This window comes from Periplaneta americana, chromosome 1 (assembly GCF_040183065.1).
Source record: "Periplaneta americana isolate PAMFEO1 chromosome 1, P.americana_PAMFEO1_priV1, whole genome shotgun sequence".
Lineage (NCBI taxonomy): Eukaryota > Metazoa > Arthropoda > Insecta > Blattodea > Blattidae > Periplaneta > Periplaneta americana.
The window spans coordinates 209,337,710-209,360,142 of record NC_091117.1 but is presented as its reverse complement, the minus strand read 5'-3'; the positions used below and the strand labels follow the sequence as shown (position 1 = coordinate 209,360,142).

Sequence of the window (22,433 nt, the reverse complement as noted above, 5' to 3'; positions counted from 1 at the left end):
ACCCGGGACCTTTGGTTAAATGCGCCAAGGCTCTACCAACTGAACTACCCAGGAACTCTACCAACACCGACTCAATTTCTCCCTTTATATCCACATACCCCAAAGTGGGCTGACAACCATCAAGTAACCAACATTGAGTGCACACAAGCTCTGTGTGACTTGAATTGTGGTTTTCTGTTAACGAACATTAACGTGTATTATGCAAATCTAGCTTTCAGGTATAGCTAGCTCCCTGTGAATAATTTCAAGGAGAAAATTGTTCCAGAGCCGGGTATTGAAACCCGAGACCTTTGGCTAAACACACCAAGGCTCTACCAACTGAGCTACCCAGGAACTCTACCAGACCCTGACTGAATAAATAATTTTTTTTTGTGAATTACACCTTTATTTATTCTCAAAATGTTATGATTTTCTTAAAATAGTCTACACTGTTGACAATATGGTTGTCCCAGCATTTGTACCATTCTTCAAAGACATGCTGAAATCCATTTTTTAATTGGTTTTCAAAATCGTCTCCACAGCCGTCATCTCACAAAGGTTTTCTTCAACTTTGGAAACAGTTAAAAGTCACATGATTCCAAGTCCAGAGAGGATGAGGTACACATTATAAGTTTGTTCTGGTGCAATACTGCATGACTGCATTTGCATTTTGAGCTACATTATTGTGGTGCAGCATCCAACCTCTTGCATATAGATGCTGCCATTTTTACCAGACATGATCGTTCAAGGTCTTCAGTTACACTTTTGTGGTATTGTCCTGTCACAGTTGCGTGTGCTCGTATAAAATGCTGATAAAGTGATAAACCATTCCTTGGATATAAAAAAAAATGAGATGGTTTTTTTGTAATGATGGGGATTTGCACACAGATATTTGTTGCTTGCTCTCAGGGTCAAAATAATGCAGCCAAGTTTTATTTCCAGTTATGATCATCTTCTTTCTCTAATGTCCTTTTCTTTGAGCTCCACACGAGCTTGTACATAAACCTCTAGTTGTTCAGGGGAAAGCATTCTTGGAACCCACTATGCACTAAAATGAGCCACATGCAGTTTTTATGTTACATGTACCCAGCACTTTTTTTCAGCCGGAACGCGTTCTGGTAAACTTTTTGCCATTACAAATTCCAACGAGATATATTTTATAAGCGAAATTGAAAATTAAAATTACCGCCACTGCCGTTATTGATCCTGAAACTATAGCTCGAAATCGCAAAATTTCTGTTATGCTTAAAATCGATGAGCTCTGTTTGGAACTTATTGTAATATAAGGTATGTAGGCCTAATATTTTTAAACCTACGATTTTGTTGTAAAATGTGATCGAATGATAGAGTTCCGGTAAACTTTTTTCCAGAAAAAAAGCACTGCATGTACCAATATGTGGACTGCACCTATTGAAGTGTTATGGAATCTCTTATCGGCTTTCTTAATGTTATTCATCTTCCCTCAATTTCAGCAGAGCATTAATGTTCATATCCGTAAGAGCTGTGGTTGAAGCCCCAATCTTTTGATGAATATTGATTTTTACCTTTGAACATTTTGTACCATCTGCAAGCAATACTATAGGATAGAACAGATTCGCCACAAGCCTGCTATAACATTTTATACTTCTTAGCAAAAAATTTTTTGAGACACGAGCATATTGTTCTTCACATATCAACTCCATTGTGCTTTAGGCAAAATTAAACATATCTGAACTTCACATCTGTCACAGGTTAAAACCAGAAATAAACTGAGCGATATCATTATTATGTAGTAGTCGAGGTGTTACATTAATAGTTTAACACAACATTTACATTTTAAATTTAAAACTATAAAAAACTATGTATTGTGGGTCCCTATCACCACGGCATGGCGCGTCCTCAGGTTGCGGATAGAGGAGACGGCCTCCAGATAAGGAGGGTAGCTGCGAATATATTGAATAAGCAGTCGTGGACAGCCGATAAGGGGTGGCCCTCCAGCTTGGGGGTTGGGCGAAGGGCTAACAACCCATCACCGTAAAAAAACAGCTTGTTACGAATCCTTCAAATAAGCCTCGGAATGGGACTGATTCTCTGGCACGACCACAGCAAAGGAATAAGGTTTTGAGATTTGGTACATGGAATGTAACTAGTCTTTATAGAACAGGAGGGGTAACATTAATAGCAAAAGAACTAGCTAGATATAGAAAGTTCAGGATAACATAGAGGGTTTGGAGTTGAATGGGTTACATCAGCTTCTTGTCTATGCGGATGACGTGAATATGTTAGGAGAAAATCCACAAACGATTAGGGAAAACACGGAAATTCTACTTGAAGCAAGTAAAGCGATAGGGTTGGAAGTAAATCCCGAAAAGACTAAGTATATGATTATGTCTCGTGACCAGAATATTGTACGAAATGGAAATATAAAAATTGGAGATTTATCCTTCGAAGAGGTGGAAAAATTCAAATATCTTGGAGGAACAGTAACAAATATAAATGACACTCAGGAGGAAATTAAACGCAGAATAAATATGGGAAATGCCTGTTATTATTCGGTTGAAAAGCTTTTGTCATCTAGTCTGCTGTCAAAAAATCTGAAAGTTACAATTTATAAAACAGTTATATTACCAGTTGTTCTATATGATTGTAAAGCTTGGACTCTCACTTTGAGAGAGGAACAGAGATTAAGGGTGTTTGAGAATAAGGTTCTTAGGAAAATATTTGGGGCTAAGAGGGATGAAGTTACAGGAGAATGGAGAAAGTTACACAATGCAGAGCTGCACGCATTGTATTCTTCACCTGACATAATTAGGAACATTAAATCCAGACAGGGCAGGGCATGTAGCACGTATGGGCGAATCCAGAAATGCATATAGAGTGTTGGTTGGGAGGCCGACGGGAAAAAGACCTTTGGGGAGGCCGAGACGTAGATGGGAAGATAATATTAAAATGGATTTGAGGGAGGTGGGATATGATGGTAGAGACTGGATTAATCTTGCTCAGGATAGGGATCAATGGCGGGCTTATGTGAGGGCAGCAATGAACCTCTGGGTTCCTTAAATGCCAATAAGTAAGTAAGTAAGAGTAAAAAAATCATGAACATTCAGCCTGAACAGCCTATGTTCTACATAGTAAAGAACATGTAATTCAGAATGTGTATTGTACATATTTTGAGTAGGGAATGAAAATGAAAAGGTACAAGCAATAATAATAATAATAATAATAATAATAATAATACTGATACTGATACTTTCCAGCCTTAAGTCGGCTAGAAAATAGTTTAAATATTTTGTAATTTTTTATATATATAGGCAGTTCATGCCAGAGAAATGCCCCTAATAATTTCTTGTAAATATTACATGATATAGAAAACTTCTTGATACAAAATCAATGTAAAACTATTAGGCCTATGTAATAAAATGCTACTTTTTAATATTGGGAAACAAGAAAGAGAATGACTTCACTGTTAACTCTTCAGCATTAGATACATACTTTTTAAATAAAGTACCTTAATTTAAAAATATTTTGAACAAAATTCATAGTAAATAGCAAGTTCATTAATGTTTTAGTATAAACTTTTCATTGTGATGACACTTCTGTAGAAACTGGACAACTGAAGTGGACATAAAACATACATTGCTGGGATGGGCAATTTTCAGTTACAATTGCAGAAATTTTAACCTATTCAGTAAATAATTTATCTTTCATTTTAAGCTAAGTACGTTATCTGAAATATACATATATATATATATATATATATATATATATATATATATAAACGGAAATGCGCACAATTTGTGCATATGACTATCAAGAGTTAATATTTCACTACTCAGTTACAATTTCACTTCACAGGTCATGATCCTGTGCAGGTCTCAATTAATGATTGGATAATTTTTTGCATGATATGACGTGGTAGCGGTCACAGGCGAGTTCGCAAAGATAACACACGCATGTCTCGTTCGGATCATGATAAGTTTTCACTTTACACACTTTGTGGTGGTAGCCATGTGTTGCCATAGTGTTCACGAAGTGGCGTAGGTCTTGATTAGTTTCCATCCATGTTCTATTTACCATGGCCTCGGTTGTATAAATTTCGGGCCAAATCTCTGCTTTCTGTCTTCTTATTTTCATTTGCTTTTTCCAGTTCTCTGTAGATGGCAGGCTATACTTGATCCTGAGGTCTTCCATTAGAAAAGTTTCCCTGGCAAGAACATAGACGAGTCGTGAGCAGGTGTATTTTGATACCCCAAGGGCGGTCTTCAGGAATCATGCCTTCACGGCCTCCATGGTTGATAGATCTTTTATTCCTAACTTTTCCCAGATTATTTCTATTCCGTACGTTAGGATGGGTATGATCTTTTATCTGAAATATACAGACACACTAAAACACCCCCTGATCAAATTCTCAACACACAGATCAATTTCAGAACACACACACTATTTGACACCACATTTCAACACTTTTCAACAATCAAACGCACCCACACAACAGGCAGCGAAGTTCGAGGTGATGCCGAGATCTAGTAGGCTCTGAGGATGGTGTGAAGATGCACCGAAACAGCTGTAAGCCACACATGCTTACACAATTAACACGAGTAAGATCGCCATTTAATCAATTATTTATCTATGTCATTTGTTGAAACATTGTTAAATAAATACCGTATATTATATTGTAGATTTATCACTTAATCTTGCTGTCATGATTAAAACTTATAATTTAAAAATAATTGTATGGCATATATGGAATATGCACAGCTGCACAACTCCATGGTTAAATTCCCAGGAGATCCAAAAAGATGAAGCAGTTATGGAAAGGTTTATTTTTAGAGCACTAACATTTTTCTTACATAATTCTATTTGTTACTCTATTATAGACATGTTATTATCGTTTCGGGTTGATTCTAAAAATAATTTTAGATTTGTGGAGCAAGTGAAATATTCTGCATATTAGAGTATGAGTTAAAAATAGCCTAAATATGTTATATTCTTTTATTAAGTGAAATGTTACATTAATGCTTGAATCCTGTTGTATAATGAGAAAGTATATGTAATCACTATTGCACAATTCTTATGCATCTTGTTGGTTTGGTAAATACTGCTTACATCCAGTTCCTGTATGCTTGCATGATTGAATGTTTGCTTATTACATAATATGGCAAAACCTTCTATTCTTCACTAATACTAATATTTACAAAAAAGTATTCAGCACATCTTCATGTTTACTCAACAACTCCTGTTTTAGTTGCTTAAATTATTGTTCTCCGTATTGTTACAAGGAAATCATTCATTGATTGCTTATTTGTCATTATTTATTTAGTACGATAGACATAATGCTACATTACAACTTTCAGAAAATGATAACCATACGTGGCACTTGAAAACATTTGTAACTACTTCCGTAATATGATTTGACGTCAAATAATATGCAGTTCTATCACATTTATATTGAGTAGTGGCATATTATTAATATTAAGATTTTGCGTTTTTTCTGTTGCTTAATTTTTTTGTTATTTCATAACTCGAGTTGAATTGAGAAGATGAAGTTGTGTTACACTTGTATTTATTTACAAATTGTCCAATTAAATTGTTTTAATGTAGAAATATTAAAATAAACAGTAAGTAAAGTTGATGATGATCAGTATCAATTATTAGTCATCATCATGCTTATGGTACGACTTATTCTATATACGAGGCCTGTCTAAAAAGTATCCGACCTTAATTTTTCCCGCGTAAAGTTGTGATTCTAAGGCGGCGCCACTGTGCATGGTGGAAGGAGGAACTGTAATGCGCATGCTTGAATTTTTTCACCGCATTCGCTTGTGCCAGTCACTGGCTGGTGGTCGCCAAGTAAGGTGCTGTTCTAGGTGTTTGTCGGATTTAGTTTTCTCGCAAGATGACTGAACGAATTGAGCAAAGATACTGCATCAAATTTTGTCAAAAGCTTGGTGATTCTCAAAGTCAAACAATTCGTAAGATTCAGCAGGTGTTTGGGGAAGATGCGATGGGTGTAACACAAATTAAGGAGTGGTTCAACCGATTCAAAGATGGCCGCACATCAGCGGAGAGTGAGCAGCGTTGTGGCAGGCCCCAAACTGCTCGGAGTGCAGCTGTTGTTGAGAGGGTGCGAAATTTGGTGATGGCAGATCGTCGTTTGACCGTGCGGGAGATTGCCGAAGAGGTTGGAGTGAGTAAAGATTCTGCACATGCAATTTTGTGTGATGATTTGAACATGAACCGAGTGGCTGCGAAATTCGTGCCCAAGTTGTCCCCGGAACAAAAAGACCTCCGTCGTGACATTGCACAGGACCTTCTGGACACCGCCAACACTGATCCTGGGTTTCTGAACACCGTGATAACTGGAGATGAGTCATGGGTGTACGGGTACGACCCAGGAACAAAAAGACAGTCGTCGCAATGGAAGCATCCCGAGTCTCCAAGGCCGAAGAAAGCGCGGCAGGTGCGAAGCAAAATCAAGGTGATGCTGACTGTTTTCTTTGATGTCCGTGGAATTGTGCATCACGAATACGCACCGGAAGGACAAATGGTGACAAAGGAGTACTATCACGATGTTCTCTGGCGACTCCGTGATGCAGTTCGGCGCAAAAGACCAGACATGTGGACGGCGAACAACTGGCACTTGCATCACGACAACGCCCCCGCACATTCATCCCAATTGATACACACTTTCTTGGCCAAACATGGAATTACAACCATTCACCAACCTCCCTACTCTCCAGACCTGGCTCCTTGCGACTTCTGGTTGTTTCCAAAATTGAAGACACCACTGAAAGGATCCCATTTTGAGAGTAGAGAAGAGATAATGCGGAATGCGACGACGGAGCTGAACACCATTCCAAAAGAAGACTTCCAGAGGTGTTTCCGGCAGTGGAAGGATCGGTGGGCTAAGTGTGTGCAAGCACAAGGGGCCTACTTTGAAGGGGATTAGGGTCCCAACCCCGTCAGGTATTTGAAATATTTTTTCTGGCTAAAGGTCGGATACTTTTTAGACAGACCTCGTACTATATTTATCAATTAAAATTTGACATCAGCGAATTTTACATTGATGACCTCAGGGGGTCCTGAAATATAATAAAATGTTAAACAAACGTGGCAGATAATATAATTAAATAATGGATTTTATATTAATCTTGAATTTATCTTTATCATTTTTAAACTTTATTTGTTATAATTATATTATTTAGTGTTTTAACTGAGAAAAATATAGGTAATAATGTAGAATCTTTAATGAATCCTGATTATGCCTAATATAATATCACATAACTAATTGAGAGGAACCTGCAAATCTTTTAAATATGACCATGTTAATTTTGAGACTCCAGAAATTTAAGAAATTGTTATGACTGAAATAATTATAAACTGAAATGTTTACATTGAATTATAAACAGATTGTACATGAAGGCCCTAAAGTTTTTAAATCCAGAAAAATAGAACATCAGAGTTTATTACCTCTCTCTTAATTTCATATCTTATATCTATCACATTCATATTTATATACAGTCTTTGTAAACTAATATTAGTTTGTAATATTACTTTGTTTTCTGTGTTTCTTGCAGAGAATCCATTTTTTTTTATCTATAAGCAATCCAAGTCTGAGCTGTTGATTGGCTTCTGTCCTTTAATGAACTGACACAATTATATTCTTATGTACTGTATGTTCAGCTCAAATAGATGGTCACAAGTAAAGTATAGACATAGATTGTTAGCAGAAGAAATACTGTATGGAAAACATTAATAATTTGCTATTTAACATTGCTTAATAGGTATTTTTTTTTTATACAGTTCAGGGGTATATAATAATAATAGTTTTATTTTCCCTGGCAGAGTTAAGGCCATCAGGCCTTCTCTTCCACTCAACCAGGATCAAATCACATACAGAAAAATACATACCGGTATACAAATATGAACTTAAAAATAATAATAAACATAATTAAGTAAAAGAGAGAGATTGAATACATATACACAATCAGTATTAACTTTAAAATAACAATAATAAAAATATATATACTAAAAAGAGACTGAATACATAATCACAAACAGGAAAATACATTCTAGTACACAGTATTAACTTAAAAAAAAATAATTAATACATATGAATATAATCTCACAACTAAAGGAATAGTACAATTAGTATGATCAGCACAGCACGTGTTACATTGACACAATGACAATTACCTAGATATAAGTGTTAATGGAAAAATAAAGTAATGACTGTGTAAAATAATAATAATAATAATAATAATAATAATAATAATAATAATAGTAATAAAAAATTATACCTAAAAAACCAATTCTTTGCATTTAAAATATTTCTAAACAACCTAATTTTAAACAACTGAGGACTAAGACTACCCCTGATTTCCAGCGGCAGCGAATTCCATGAGCGGGCCATGGCTATTGAGAAAGAACTTGAGTACAGAGATGTCTGATGACGTGGTATTGATAGCAACAGATTGTGCAGTGAACGTGTATTTCGATTATGATGTGAAGCTAGGAGAGTAAACCGAGAGGCAAGGTAGTTGGGTGTGGAATCATGTATAATCATATATACAGATTCTATAAAAAATTTGTGGATAAGGATCAATAAATCTAAATCAAGTATTAAAACATACTTACGTTTTTATTGTATAGGGAAAGAGTAACACGTTGTTAAACAGTTTCATTAACTGTTTATCTTCAGGGTTTTTGCTTAAAATTTATCCTCGTAATTTTCTGACAAGTAGTTGATCTGATGATTCTCATCTGGTTCCAATTTTCCGATGTAAGGAACTGTACTATTGATGTTGAAGGATAATCTGTTACGCACTTCATATGATGTGCTCTTTGATTTTTGTGGCTGAAATGATTTTTTAAAAATAATTATTTTACTCTTATGTTAAATATACATGATCTTAAATTATACATTTACTTGTATTATAAGAATTAAGTAGGTGTTACATAAATGCATGATATTTTTTACTAATTGAGAATTGACTTTTTGAAGAGAATCCACAGGGCAAAGGAACGGTGTCACTGGGCACATGGGAGCTAGCCGTGGTGATTGCTCTGCCCATTGTCATACTATCCGTCATTGTGACCATCGCGTACAACATCTGGCAGAAGCGTCGGAGGAGCAGACATCAGCTACCTTATCGTTCTGAAGACTCAATTGAAGCACCAGATCATCCTATTCTCGGTGGTGTGTCTTTAAGGGACATGATTGAAATGACCACGAGTGGTTCAGGCTCAGGTAATAAATTATATTGGAGTTCTAACTCCTTAAAGGAAGGTTTCTTCAGACTACTTCCACTATTATTGGAAAAACCTGGTTCACTTTCATGACACTGGTCTGCATTTTGAATCTTTTTTCTGTTGTTTTGCATCTGATATGCGATTCTTGAGGGATTTTTTGTGCTGAATTCGAAAATTATTCCCAATTTCTTCCAACACGTCAGGTTTTCATATAAATAATAAAATTGTGAATAAATGCTAATAAATTAATTACTACCTAGAAATGAAGTTGTAGCTTTGTGAAACGTCAAGAAAATTATTTTCAACAAACATTTTGTGAGAAAAAATTGGTCTACAATTTGCTATTAACCATTAACAATCACATTTATAACCCAGTTGATTGAACAACAAAGTGAAATTCCTAATTTTACATCTTTGTAGGCTTGCCTCTTTTGGTTCAGCGAAGTATCGCAAGACAAATTCAGCTTGTAGAGATTATTGGCAAAGGAAGGTTTGGAGAAGTATGGAGAGGACGGTGGCGTGGAGAAAATGTGGCAGTGAAGATATTCTCATCTAGAGAAGAACGGTCCTGGTTTAGAGAGGCAGAAATATATCAGACTGTGATGCTGCGGCATGATAACATTCTTGGATTTATTGCAGCTGATAACAAAGGTGAGTCAATCTTCAGAATTTGGAGACTCTGATTACATATATTGCACTTTTTCTTCATCATCCCAGGCAGATAACTGAGAGTTCGCTTTTAGCCAGAATGAATGACTTATCTAACTTCTGTTCATAAAGTGCAGAGCTAGTTCAACTATAAAGTGAACAAAGCAACTGCATAAAGCTCCTTGCCAACAGTTTTGTGCAAATTATATGACAGTTTCCTGTGTATACAAGCTATATTTTTGTATTGAGTATATAGCTATGTAAAAGTGTCAGCTTTGGAAACGCTCTAGACAGAAAAATTTATAAACATCCCTATTTCATGCCAGACAGATGTATTATAAGCAGGGTTGCCAGACATCCTGGATTTCCCAGGATTGTTCTGGATTTTAATGGTATGTCCTGTGTCTTAGATTGATTTATATTTGTCTTGGAATGTCGAAGAAATCGGAAAAATACAGTGCTCATTTCTATAAACTTATTTTTAAAATTTGGTATTCATTTTTTCAAGACCCTGTTCAGTGTTGTAATCTATGCCACCTGGCACCTCCTATCAGGTTATATTGAAATAAAAAATGATAATATTATAATATGTACGGTATTACGTATTAGCACAGTCTATTATATACAGTCGCGAAGCTTGGTGATTTTTTGCAAATCTCGTGATAAAGCGCTCCAAGCGGTTAGCAACTAGAAACAATAGACTGTCCACGGTCGACTTTGGACTGTGTCGTATTTCCATCGAGTGCTAGCTCATTGCGTATTTCACATTGATGCTTGTGAAATGTTCGTTATTGGTTGTAATGAAAATGTCAGTGGCTAAAATACAATAATTGGAATAATAATATTTTACTAGAGACGTAGAAAAATTAAGTTTGTTTTAATGAAATTTATTGATCACGTTTTATTTTCAATTCTGGTGGAATTATTATTGCTTAGGCCTACTTTTTTTTTTCAAAGGATATGTTTTTAATTAGAGCTGTTAATTTTGTTGTTATTTTTATTTGTTACTTTACTAGAGATGTAGAAAAAGTCTGTTACAATAAAATTTATTGATCACGTTTTATTTCCAATTCTGGTGTGATTATTATTGCTTAACCTCATCCCACTTTGTTAACTACGTAAGCCTACACTACAAGTACCGGTACACGTAAGTTACTCCATTAATTCATATTTCCATTATTATTATTGTAAAGGGAAATGCAAATTAATATTTATTGGTTTCATAGTTAATTATCGCTATAATCTTGAATGAGTGAAGCGATTATAGTAAATTTCAGTTCGTTTTGCACAAACCAAAATAATATTAACCTATTTCTTGTAGGTATCTTTGAGTTTATGGTGGAATTTAATATACTTCATTAAAATAATAAATTAACTTTATGCATTTAATATTTCAAGGTGTTAATATTTCTAAAAGAACACAACGAAAGTGTAACATATTTTGTCATCTACTAGGAGAGAGATGTGCGATGATGAGGCGATAGTAGCGATCCTAGTGGTGGGCAACTACCCATGTTTGCATTTTTACTACATATTGAGCTTCGTGACTGTATATAGTAGACTGTGGTATTATACAGTACCTTTTATTCTTTATTCTCTTTGGAAATTGATTTATTATTGATAGGGTTTAAACACTGTATCATTCATTTTTTGTGTATAGATCAGCCCGTAACTTAATATAACATTATTTTTCCAAACTTTTATCAATAATTGAAAGGAAATTTCGTAATCTAGCAAAAACGTAGCAAAATTAAAAGTTTAAGCCTTATATAACTACCTGAAATAGATTAAAACTAATCAGATCAGTTGAATCGATATTGCATCGAAGAAATGTGAAAAAAAAATTAGGTCTAATAAAAATTTTACTTTAGGTAGGCCTATACAATAATCTTTAGGTCTCCTGCGGCTCGGTGAAAAATGTAATCAGTGACCTAGTTTTTTTACTGGTTATAGTAGAGACTACAAGAAAACTTTTTTACACCCTTACGTTTAGAATTTCGGATTTTTTTTTATACACCCTAATGTAGAGGCCAACTGAGAAGGAACACGAATGTACTCACAACTACAGCAGACAAACAGTTTAGTTCACAGAACCACCGGGTCCTCACTCGCCTTGGATGGTAATAAGTGGTAGGAAAGGGATCTAAACACTTCTCTAAACACACATATGTTGCATAAAATATATAGCGAGGCTGTGAATGTAATTTTATGTTACTCTCTTGATTTATATTTTAGAAACGATTATTTCAGTTTGGACAGAGTGGAAGTTTTATTGGCAAATGTATATTTATTAGTTGCATCTCTCTGTTTACAGATAATGGTACATGGACGCAGCTCTGGTTAATTACAGACTATCATGAAAATGGCTCTCTGTTTGATTATCTAAATAGAAGTACCGTTGACACTGCCGGCATGATTCGGATGACACTGTCCATTGCAACAGGTCTAGCACATCTTCACATGGAGATTGTAGGCACTCAAGGTGAGGCAAAATACGCACAGCAGACTTCATTATGTTGCTCCACTAAGCCACATCTGATTGAAGTTCCAATACCGGATTGAATCCCATTTTAAGTTCTACCTACTGTGTTCCCTTTTGTTGGCCTACCCTCGTGTACTGTGTCACAGCATGTGAGACAGTAGACACAATGTCCAACCACAAGTACAGAGGTGCACTCATTATGAGTAAGGACCGGATTTTTATGTAATATCAAGATGTGAAATATGTACATATTTATATAAGAAAAATAAGCTGAATATGTACCAAAATATGTAAAATCATGAAAATATTTAATATCAATATCTGGTAGGTATAGGATAGGTAAGACTCTCCAGTTGTGATTTCATAGAGCACCCGACTTTTTTACCGCACACTTGACACATTACTATTTTTCCATCTGTAGTGAAAGCTTCGTCCATTGCAATCCATGATTTTATTTTTATCATTAGGGTTGAAGATACAGGGGCCATTTTAGTTAGTTAAAAGCAGTAGATAAGCTCACTTGCACTTTATACCGTAAGTACTAAAACTAGAGAACTGAGCGAAATGAATGACAACAGTACTGCAAGCACTGTTTCGCTTTACTGGATTAGGAGAAAATAAGAGGAGATGTGGGACACATGCATTTTAGCTGCTCCCTGTAAGAAACAAGTACCTACTAAAACCTCAAACTATAGGCATTTACAAACTGTTGTTTGAAAAGTGACATTTCTGTCTCATTCAGCAGGGTAGGATTATTCCAGCCGAGAACCATACTTTCTAATTGCTCGCAAAATCCCATTTCCGTATAGGTCTACTAAATTTAAAATAAAGAGGTCGAGCAATAGTGGTACCTGTCACACCTGAAAAGGCTTTTATTCATTTTTAGTTCTCTGAAAGGAAAAAAAAAACTTCTGCTGGGGAAGTTTACAATTTGAAATACATAGATTTAAAAAGCCTTTTGTAATCTGTGTATTTCAAATTGTGAACTTGGCCAGCAGAAGTTTTTTTTCCTTTCAGAGAAGTAAAAATGAATAAAACTCCTAAATATGTAGATTTATGTAATACCAAGCCAGAATATATAATGTGGGGTAAATATGTAAAAATATGTAATATCAATTTTTAATATATTAATGGTAATTACAAGATCCGCGAAGATTAGTTATTTATATATGGTTAGGTTGAAAGGAATATGATATGTAATTACATAAAAATCCAGTCCCTAATTATGAGTGACTAAGTGGCCGTGGTCTGATAGAACATGGTGCCATCTGGAGAAAAGTGCCAGCACATAAAGCTGGAAATCCGGGTTTGAGTCCCGGTGCTGGAGAGAATTTTTCTTTGTTCTACCGGTTCTTCATCATATGGAAATGCAGAATTACTACACTGAAACTTCATATGTACTTCGATACATCATAGTAATATGATAAAACCAGGGGCGTATTTTGCGGGCTACCGGGGCTACCAGTGGTAGCCCAAGGAAATTACAAAAGAAAAAGTGTATAATATAACATAATGTAATAATTTTGTATTATTAGTTTTACCATAGTAATTTAAATTAAAGTAATTGTTAGATATATTTTGTATAATAATAGGGTCAGCGGTAGCCCAAACCCTTTAACCAGTATACGCCACTGGATAAAACTTAAGTAATAATTTCGTGATTCAAAATGGCCACAAAATTCAGACTCATACTAAAAATATCACATCTGTAAACTTTTCAGTTCTCCTGTAAAGTTTACAACCCTTAAAATAGACATTGGTTTATTGAATTCTAAATTTAATTTATAATTTTAGTTTAATCAGAGGTTTTTTTTTTCTTTTCATTTATTAGGCTGAACAGCCTCTGAACTGTAGTCTGTTTTGCACCATTTGATGCAGCCATTTGACAAGATTAACTTAATTTTAAATTAAAACGCATTTCAAAATATATGTAAAATTATATGAAAATGTGTATTACAAAATATTACATTGTATTATTACAGGAAAACCTGCCATAGCTCACAGAGACCTAAAGTCAAAAAATATTCTGGTGAAATCAAATACTACATGTGCCATTGGAGACCTAGGTCTAGCTGTGAGACATGATGTTGCGACAGACACAGTAGACATTCCTCTTAATAACCGAGTGGGCACCAAACGATACATGGCTCCAGAGGTAAGATCTTGTAAACTACATATTAACATTTCCATTTTTTCCTCACTTCTGCTTCTTTGAATAAAATGTGGGAAGACAGACAGTTGTCAGTTTTATTAGATTTAATGCCTTTACCTTGTAATAAAATAAAAATAAAACACAGACAAATTTTTCTGCTCCCTGAAACATACTTGTTTGTTATAAATCATTAGTTTCCAAAGTAAGGACATTTAATTACAGTGAAAACTATTTACAATGAAACCTGAATTAAACAGAGCGTCTAAATATTTGTTGCATTTATTGTGGTTTCGTAAGCTCAGTACTTTCTCATACAGTAACAGGGCCTGTGTTTGTAATTCTAGAATTAGTTGTTTGTTGGACGTAACAATTCTTAAGGCATCTATCGGAATACTTTTAGCTGCACCAGTTATTAGTCGTAGATCTTGGTTTTGTGTACATTCGAGTAGGTTTTGAGTTGGATGCTGCTGTTTGTATTTCTCCACAATATTTCAGAACATATTGTATGTTGTTTTTAATGTTTTTATGAAGCTGTCTCACTTTGTTCCTGCTAGTCTTTTTAATAATTTGAATCTTTTTGTTGCTTTCTCAGTTATATGTGTTATTTGATTCTTCCGTGTGAGTGTCTTATAAAAAATTATTGAATTTAAATACTATTATAGTCACAATCATGCCATGGTATGAAAGAAAAATTTCACAACCTCGAGCGGGAATCGAACCTGCGACTTCCTGTTCTCCGGTCAGGCGCTCTACCACTGAGCTATCGAGTTCGTCTCACGCCAAAGGTTTGGAATTATCCTTTCATACTGGCGACTCTGTTATAGAGTACTGTCCATAGCGTCTGATCTAGTCAGCACTGCTTATGGGTTGAAAGAAACTTTACAAATGTAATCTTCATCTTACGATGTTTGGTGACGTATACACGTCCATTGATGTGACATATTAATGAGTGCTGACTAGATCAGACGCTATGGACAGTACTCTATAACAGAGTCGCCAGTATGAAAGGATAATTCCTTTGGCGTGAGACGAACTCGATAGCTCAGTGGTAGAGCGCTTGACCGGAGAACAGGAAGTCGCAGGTTCGATTCCCGCTCGAGGTTGTGAAATTTTTCTTTCATACCATGGCATGATTGTGACTATAATAGTATTTAAATTCATTAATATGTCACATCAACAGACGTGTATACGTCACCAAACATCGTAAGATGAAGATTACAAAAATTATTCTTGAGTATTTTGCATTATCTATACTTCTTGACTTACTATCTTGACCTTTCTTGTAATAGAGTTTTACTTCTGTTGGTTTTTTTTTTTTTTTTTTTTTTTTTTTTTTTGTAGGGAAAAGAGTTGGTATTTAGTTTTTTCCTTATTTACTTCCATTAGGTTTTCTGTACACCATTTTTGTAACTCTGTAAGTGATGTTTGTATATTTTCTTGTAGGTGATCCAATCTTTAACTGGATAAACAAATGCAATAATTTTGTAATATTATCAGACTCCGGTTTTAAGAAATGAAGCTGTGTTGGAAAGAGTGGGTGAAGAAAGAATGATGCTGAAACTGATCAGGAAGAGGAAAAGGAATTGATTGGGTCACTGGCTGAGAAGAAACTGCCTACTGAAGGATGCACTAGAAGGAATGGTAAACGAGAGAAGAGTTCAGGGCAGAAGAAGATATCAGATGATAGACAACATCAATTATATATGGATCATACGAGGAGACAAAGAGGACGGCAGAAAATAGGAAAGATTGGAGAAAGCTGGATTTGCAGTGAAAGACCTACTCTTTGGCAGAACACTGAATGAAATGAATCAGACTCAAAGCTGCTATTCAAGCTGTAACATGCACCAGCTACCCTAAAATGCAAAAAGTCAAAGAAACGCATGCCATGATTTGACAAATTCAAAATCTAAAGAAAAATCATATTACAATGGATCCTGGCTCATTGAGGAGTGATTGGCAATGAGACAACAGACACGTTGACGAAAAAATAAGCAAAAATCAAACAAAGAACCCAACAAAATGTTGTGTATGAATCAATAAAACTGATTATCAAAAGAAAGAGCAATCAAACCTGTCCATCCCAAATTAAAAGCAATAATGAAAATGCTCAGTGGGAGAAACTGATAATTGAACGTAAAATGATTGCAGACTTTCCCAGCAATGTTCAGACTTGTTACTGGTCACGATTTCCTAGGCAAACATCTGCATAAAATCGGAGTATTTGCATTGCTAAATTTCCTTTTGTGTTCAAAGGAAGACGAAATGGATGAGAGATATTTATTAATATGTGATGCACTTTCAACATTTAAGCACCCCATCTCTAAATATTGGGAGGCGAGAAGAAGAATGACTATTGTCAAATTCAGAGCATTAGATACATTAAACAGAGTGTTGTTCATTATGGAGTTCTCTACTGTACATCAGTTGCACTATGTGGAAACCGTTTATTGTAAAAATGAAAAATTTAAGATTTTAATGGAAAACATTTTGTACATTTCCCTTAATTTTAGTGTTTGCTGTTCTCTTCTTTCGATAGTCTCATCCAAAGTACGCTCATTCCTTGGATGCAAGTAATTAATGGACAATAAAAGTTATGTTCGCTTTTTCTCTCAAAGCATCTGCATTTCAGGGATTACCCACTTTACTGAAAACATCCGGTTGAGTGACGAGTATTATTTTCCTTATGTTAGCAACGTTTGTTACAGCAATTATCTAAAAAAAAGGAAAAAAAAAACACTGTGTACTTCATCTTCACAGAGTAATGAAAATAAAAATTAAGCAAGTAAACAAAATAAGTTTGTAAGCAGTTCCTACTGTGAAGAAGTTTGAGATGGTAAAACACAGAAAGTAAATTAGAAAGCAATGGTTGAATAATAAAATTGTTGCAGCCTTTTGAAAAAATCGAAAAGTCTGGAAATTAAAACATAAACGAAATTGTTCATGAATAGTTTTTCAGTGCTAGTGCCGGAAATTGTAAAATACCATGTCCATTACAGACAAAAAAGAAAGTGCCATTAAATTAGAAAAGAGCTATTTCAGGGCATCTGATAAATGGTTGGTGAGTTTCAGAAAAATACATCAAATTGTGTTCAGTGAAGTTTTTTTGTGAATCATGTGACAAGAGTATGGGAACCACTGCTGAATGAAAAGAAGAATTGCCATCTATTACTGAGAAGTGTAAATGTAAGAATATTGTAAATGCTGATGAAAACAGATTTTTTTCCTGGCACTACAGAACAAATTTCTCTGCTTAAAATGAGAAAAATGTTCAGGGAGAAATTTTTGAAAAACAAAGTGATAGTAACTTTGTGATTTTACTAAATGATAGAGAATACACTAAACTTCAAAATTGCTGATGATGTGTTTTAAGAACATTAATTGGAAGAAGTTTCATGTTTGTTCAGTGAAGGACAAATAAAGTGGCCTGGATGATTGCTTAGACTATGAAGGCATTTAATGCGAGCATGAAAGAGCAAAGTCACCAGATACTTCTGTTCTTGGTCAATGCAACCTGTCATCCATACATTGAACTGTCAAATATAAGACTAGTATAGTGTTAATAATGTCTCCAAGCCCATAGACCAAGGGATAAAGTCACTAAATTTATTTCACTGTTTGACTTAAGCATCTGAATATTGAAGCAAGTGCCTCCACAAATCATGCCAAGTTGTTTTCATAAAGAAAAAATTTCTTGTGATGAAGAAGCCCAATATAGTGAGCCATCAGTGAGGAAAAAACTTCTTATGTCACTCAATCAGACAACATACCAACGCACCACCGCAGCGGAAATTTATGTTAACATTGATGAGACTTGAGACAGGAGCTAATTTGAAAGAAACTGACATTTTTGGTCACTCGCCAAAAAAGTAAGAACAAAGAAAAAAATGGTGATGCTGATGACACGCAAGAAGACGAGGAGGGAAATGGTTTCCTAACAACAGCTAAGTGTAAACTCATATCCTGCTTTGTCGCTTTAGCAATGTCAAAGAACTTTGTGACAACTCCTAGACTACTAGCCTAAAGGGAAGAGAAGTTTAGATGACAAAATAAACGTAAAACAGGAAATGATGATGATGACGACAATGACGAAAGAAATTCGGAATTTTGATCTGCAGCAAGGCTCTACTTTTGAACTTTTCAATGCGCCCTGTAAGGTTAGAATTTGACTTAACTCTTAGAAGCCGTGCGTCCATTATAGTGACCAGCTAGTATTATGGTCATGACGTGATATAATATGTTATATATAAAATATGTTCATATTCTTTAATTTTATATCTGTGGCTTGGTTCTAAAAGGGCCAATGTCAAAAATGTTAGTTTTGAGATAAATGGGTTTGAAGTTTGCTTATTTTGTACAGTGAACCTATGACATTGGCTTGTGAATGCTCTGTACCTTCCAGATTAACTGCAGCAGACACTGGCCCTTTTAGTATATGGAAGAACAGACCGAGATGAGCTCGAAATTGTATATAACTCAAATGTGCAAAAAATTCACATTGGCCCTTTTAGAACCAAGCCACAGATGTAACATTAAGGACATCACACTTGATTAAAACAATAAAAAATATTTTTTGTAATGTATTTTTTTTTCTTCTTAAAAAAGTAGCAAAATCATTTCAACTGCAGTCAACTGAAACTCCGTCAGTTTCCATGCGTACCATCACATCAATTGTTTTACATGGGCCCTCCCCATTCTTTACCACAGACTCAATTGACTGCAGTGGCCAGGACGCGAACTGCGATCTTAAGCATGATATGCTGGTCGGACATATCTTGTCCACCTTAAACCGCTCGGCTAACGAACCCAATATGAATTTACCTGATTATGCAGGTATACAAACCCCTGGTTAAGGGTTAGACATTTGCGTGCAATAGTGGTATAAGTCTTCCAGCTTCTAAGTGTTAAAGTGAGATTTTTGTTCTTGGTTTGGCATTTTCGAGGGCTTTCGTGTTTTTTCGCGATTTAAAATCCACTGTTTTTGACATCTCTTACTCAAAAAATTAAACATAATTATTGGGCAATTTGCTTTATCTCGATATATAAAATAATCATGCTCCTATAAAAAAATTATTTCATCATCAATATTATTTTCTTACACTGACATTTTTCTCTAATGGTTTTTGTCTACTACAGGAAATCAGGAGTATTACTTGATGAGGACTTCAGACTGTTGGATTGATTTTATTACATGTCCAGAATAATACATGTTAGTAATGAAGCTTTTAGTTCCAAAAACAAGTTCAATACTTTGTTGATACATTCTTCTTTGTCTTGGACTTTAATTATGTTTGATGGTAATTTCTTTTTAGGTACTAGAGGAGCTTATTAACATCAACCACTTCGATTCCTTTAAACGAGCAGATGTATATGCTCTTGGCCTCATATTTTGGGAAATTGCGAGAAGATGTAATGTAGGAGGGATTTATGATGACTACCAGTTGCCATTCTATGATATGGTGCAGTCAGATCCAACCATTGAAGAAATGAGGAAAGTTGTATGTCTGGATCGACAGAGGCCATCTATCCCTAATCGATGGCAGTCAAATGTGGTATGTTATTTTTGTCTTTATGTAAGACCAGGAAATTATGTACATTCATATTGTAAAGCTACTTTGAAATAAGGAGTAAGGTAGGAGAAAGGAGAAAGACATACAAAAAAATTTTACATTGTTTATTTTAGTGATGTCAAACTCAATGCCACCATAAACCTACACAGAGCCAGTGGCGGCTCGTGGCTGAAAATGAGAGTGTGCTGAATATGGGAAATTTACTTTAAAAAATCTTTAAAATTTGGTTGATCTACTCACTAGTGGAGCAGTATGAAGTTCATGCTGCAGAATCTGTCAATCAGTGTTCCCAACACTTAAAGTATCCCTGTCAGTCTAACACCTGGAATTCCGTCAGAATCCGTTAAAATTTAAAAGAAATAAGACCCACTTAATATATCTATATAAAAATGAACACAAATATTAACGCAACTTTCTTACCAATCTTGATTAAAATAATAATTCATCCACATCATCTGCCTCTAGTTCTGCAGCTGATGTGCTGAGTTGGTCTACGTTCCCTAAAAAATTAAGCAATTAAAAATGACAACAGTTAAAAAAGTGAAAAGATGATGTAAATCGTAATTCCGCCAGAAAATCCATCACCCGTCAAAGCCATTCTTTTCCCGTTCACTACATTGAAATTCCATCAGTTTTGACGGAACTGACGGAATTTCCGTTCAGTTGGAAACACTGCTGCCAGTTACTTTGGAGTTCAACTCCTCCATGTCAGCAACCAGCAATCAAAATTTTAAATTCTAATAGCATTCCAGTGCATTCAAGCCATCTTTCGGAAGATTGAAGGAGTAGAATAGGAGTACAGCATCTTTTAATTAAATTGTAATAAATATAGTACATATAAATAAGCTAATAATAAATGTTACAAATAATACATTTCAGTTTTACAGGAAAGTTTAATAATTAGCATAAGAATAAGATAGTCGTCCTTACATTCTGTGATCAGGACTTGTAAAATAGATACTAACTCACAAATAGTACATGACTGCTTCTCAGAGATGTCGTGATGTCCGCATTGTTTGCAGACTGCAAACCATCTATACAAACAGTCACTCACTCCTGATTGGTTGTAGATTTTATAAAACGCCAATGCGAACGAGTCATTTCAATTCACTGCGTTTCCTTGTAGCACACACTGTTTACGCTTGTATGATGGGAAACCATAGATTATGTCATACAACAAGCGAATGTAAGCTCTCTGCGCATGTGCAAGGTTCGCTGCATTTCACTGCAGTTCACTGCAATAAAGAAGTCAGCACACATTACCGACTGGGACTTGCAGACAACGCACAAGCTGTAGACAATAGCAGTTCCCGATTCTGCGTGCATTGGAATGCATAACACGAATGGAAGAAAGAAAATATAAATAAGATTATGCTAGTTACAGAAAATTAACTGTGTGCTGCAGCATTGCAGCACATAAAGAGCAGCCGCCACTGCACAGCATGGTACCAGACTTGGGAGCAGATGACGTAAAGCAGACAACAATTCAATTGTACCTGCGTTCAGTGTTCTGTGACCGATCACATTGCAGCATGCGAATGTAAGACCAGGGAAATTTCTTGTGCTGGATTAGCTACAGTATTTAGCTTATGGTCTCGAACTTCGAAGATTCATTGCGACATAAATTCTTTTCTGTTGTTAAAATGCAGTCCTTAATAAATTGTCCATGTGAATATGTTCCCATGTCTTGCAACAACCATGCGCGTTAGTTCATAACTTGCTCTCACAGCATCAACACTATACACCTCCATGTATATATAAAAACACACTTTAAGAACAGTGTGCTAACCGACAGGTTATTATCTCAGTTTACACTGAATCTCATAAAGCTTTCACCCATTCACAAAGTTAGTATTGACACATAAGATGCACCATGCTTTTCAGACCTATTTTCAAAGAAGAAAGTGAGTCTTATGCCCCGGAAAATATGGTACATAGCAGGGAATGTATAATAAACATTGAGAGAATACATAAGTAATTATAATAAAAAATGTGTATGTTACATAATACAAGGGTTGGATAAAAAGTAATGGCAACAGTTCGATATTTCTGACATGGCTTTATTCACAGGGGTACAACATTTACATACCTTCTATATAGTCGCCCCCCCTTATTTATTACCTTTTGCCAAATGTTTGGAAGGTGTCGTACACCATCAGTGCGTCCATCTTTGTTGATGTTCCGTATTGACCGCCCTAAAGCACAGATAAGTTCATCTCTGGTATTGTACCGGGTCCCTCGCAGTGGTTCTTTCACTTTGGTGAAAAGATCGTAATCGCATGGATCATATCGGGTGAGTACGGTGGATGTTCCAGTAGTCCGCGTTTTCCGTCTGCCTTGGAGGTACAGCGTGGTGCAGTATTACCCCATC

The 22,433-nt window shown here is 35.3% G+C and overlaps 1 protein-coding gene across 4 annotated transcripts in view; it reads left to right on the top strand.

The window, feature by feature from the left end:
• Positions 1-22,433, top strand: part of babo (TGF-beta receptor type-1 babo) — a 92,452-nt gene that overhangs the window by 54,224 nt on the left and 15,795 nt on the right. For all 4 annotated transcript variants that reach the window (XR_011334145.1, XM_069836580.1, XM_069836581.1 and 1 more), the window contains exons 4-8: positions 8,963-9,208; positions 9,631-9,861; positions 12,173-12,340; positions 14,323-14,495; positions 19,805-20,044. Coding sequence is in view for 3 of the 4 variants with exons in the window: in XM_069836580.1 (XP_069692681.1) it covers positions 8,963-9,208; positions 9,631-9,861; positions 12,173-12,340; positions 14,323-14,495; positions 19,805-20,044 (1,058 nt within the window). In the remaining variant the exon portion in view is untranslated. The remainder of the gene's footprint in view (positions 1-8,962; positions 9,209-9,630; positions 9,862-12,172; positions 12,341-14,322; positions 14,496-19,804; positions 20,045-22,433) is intronic.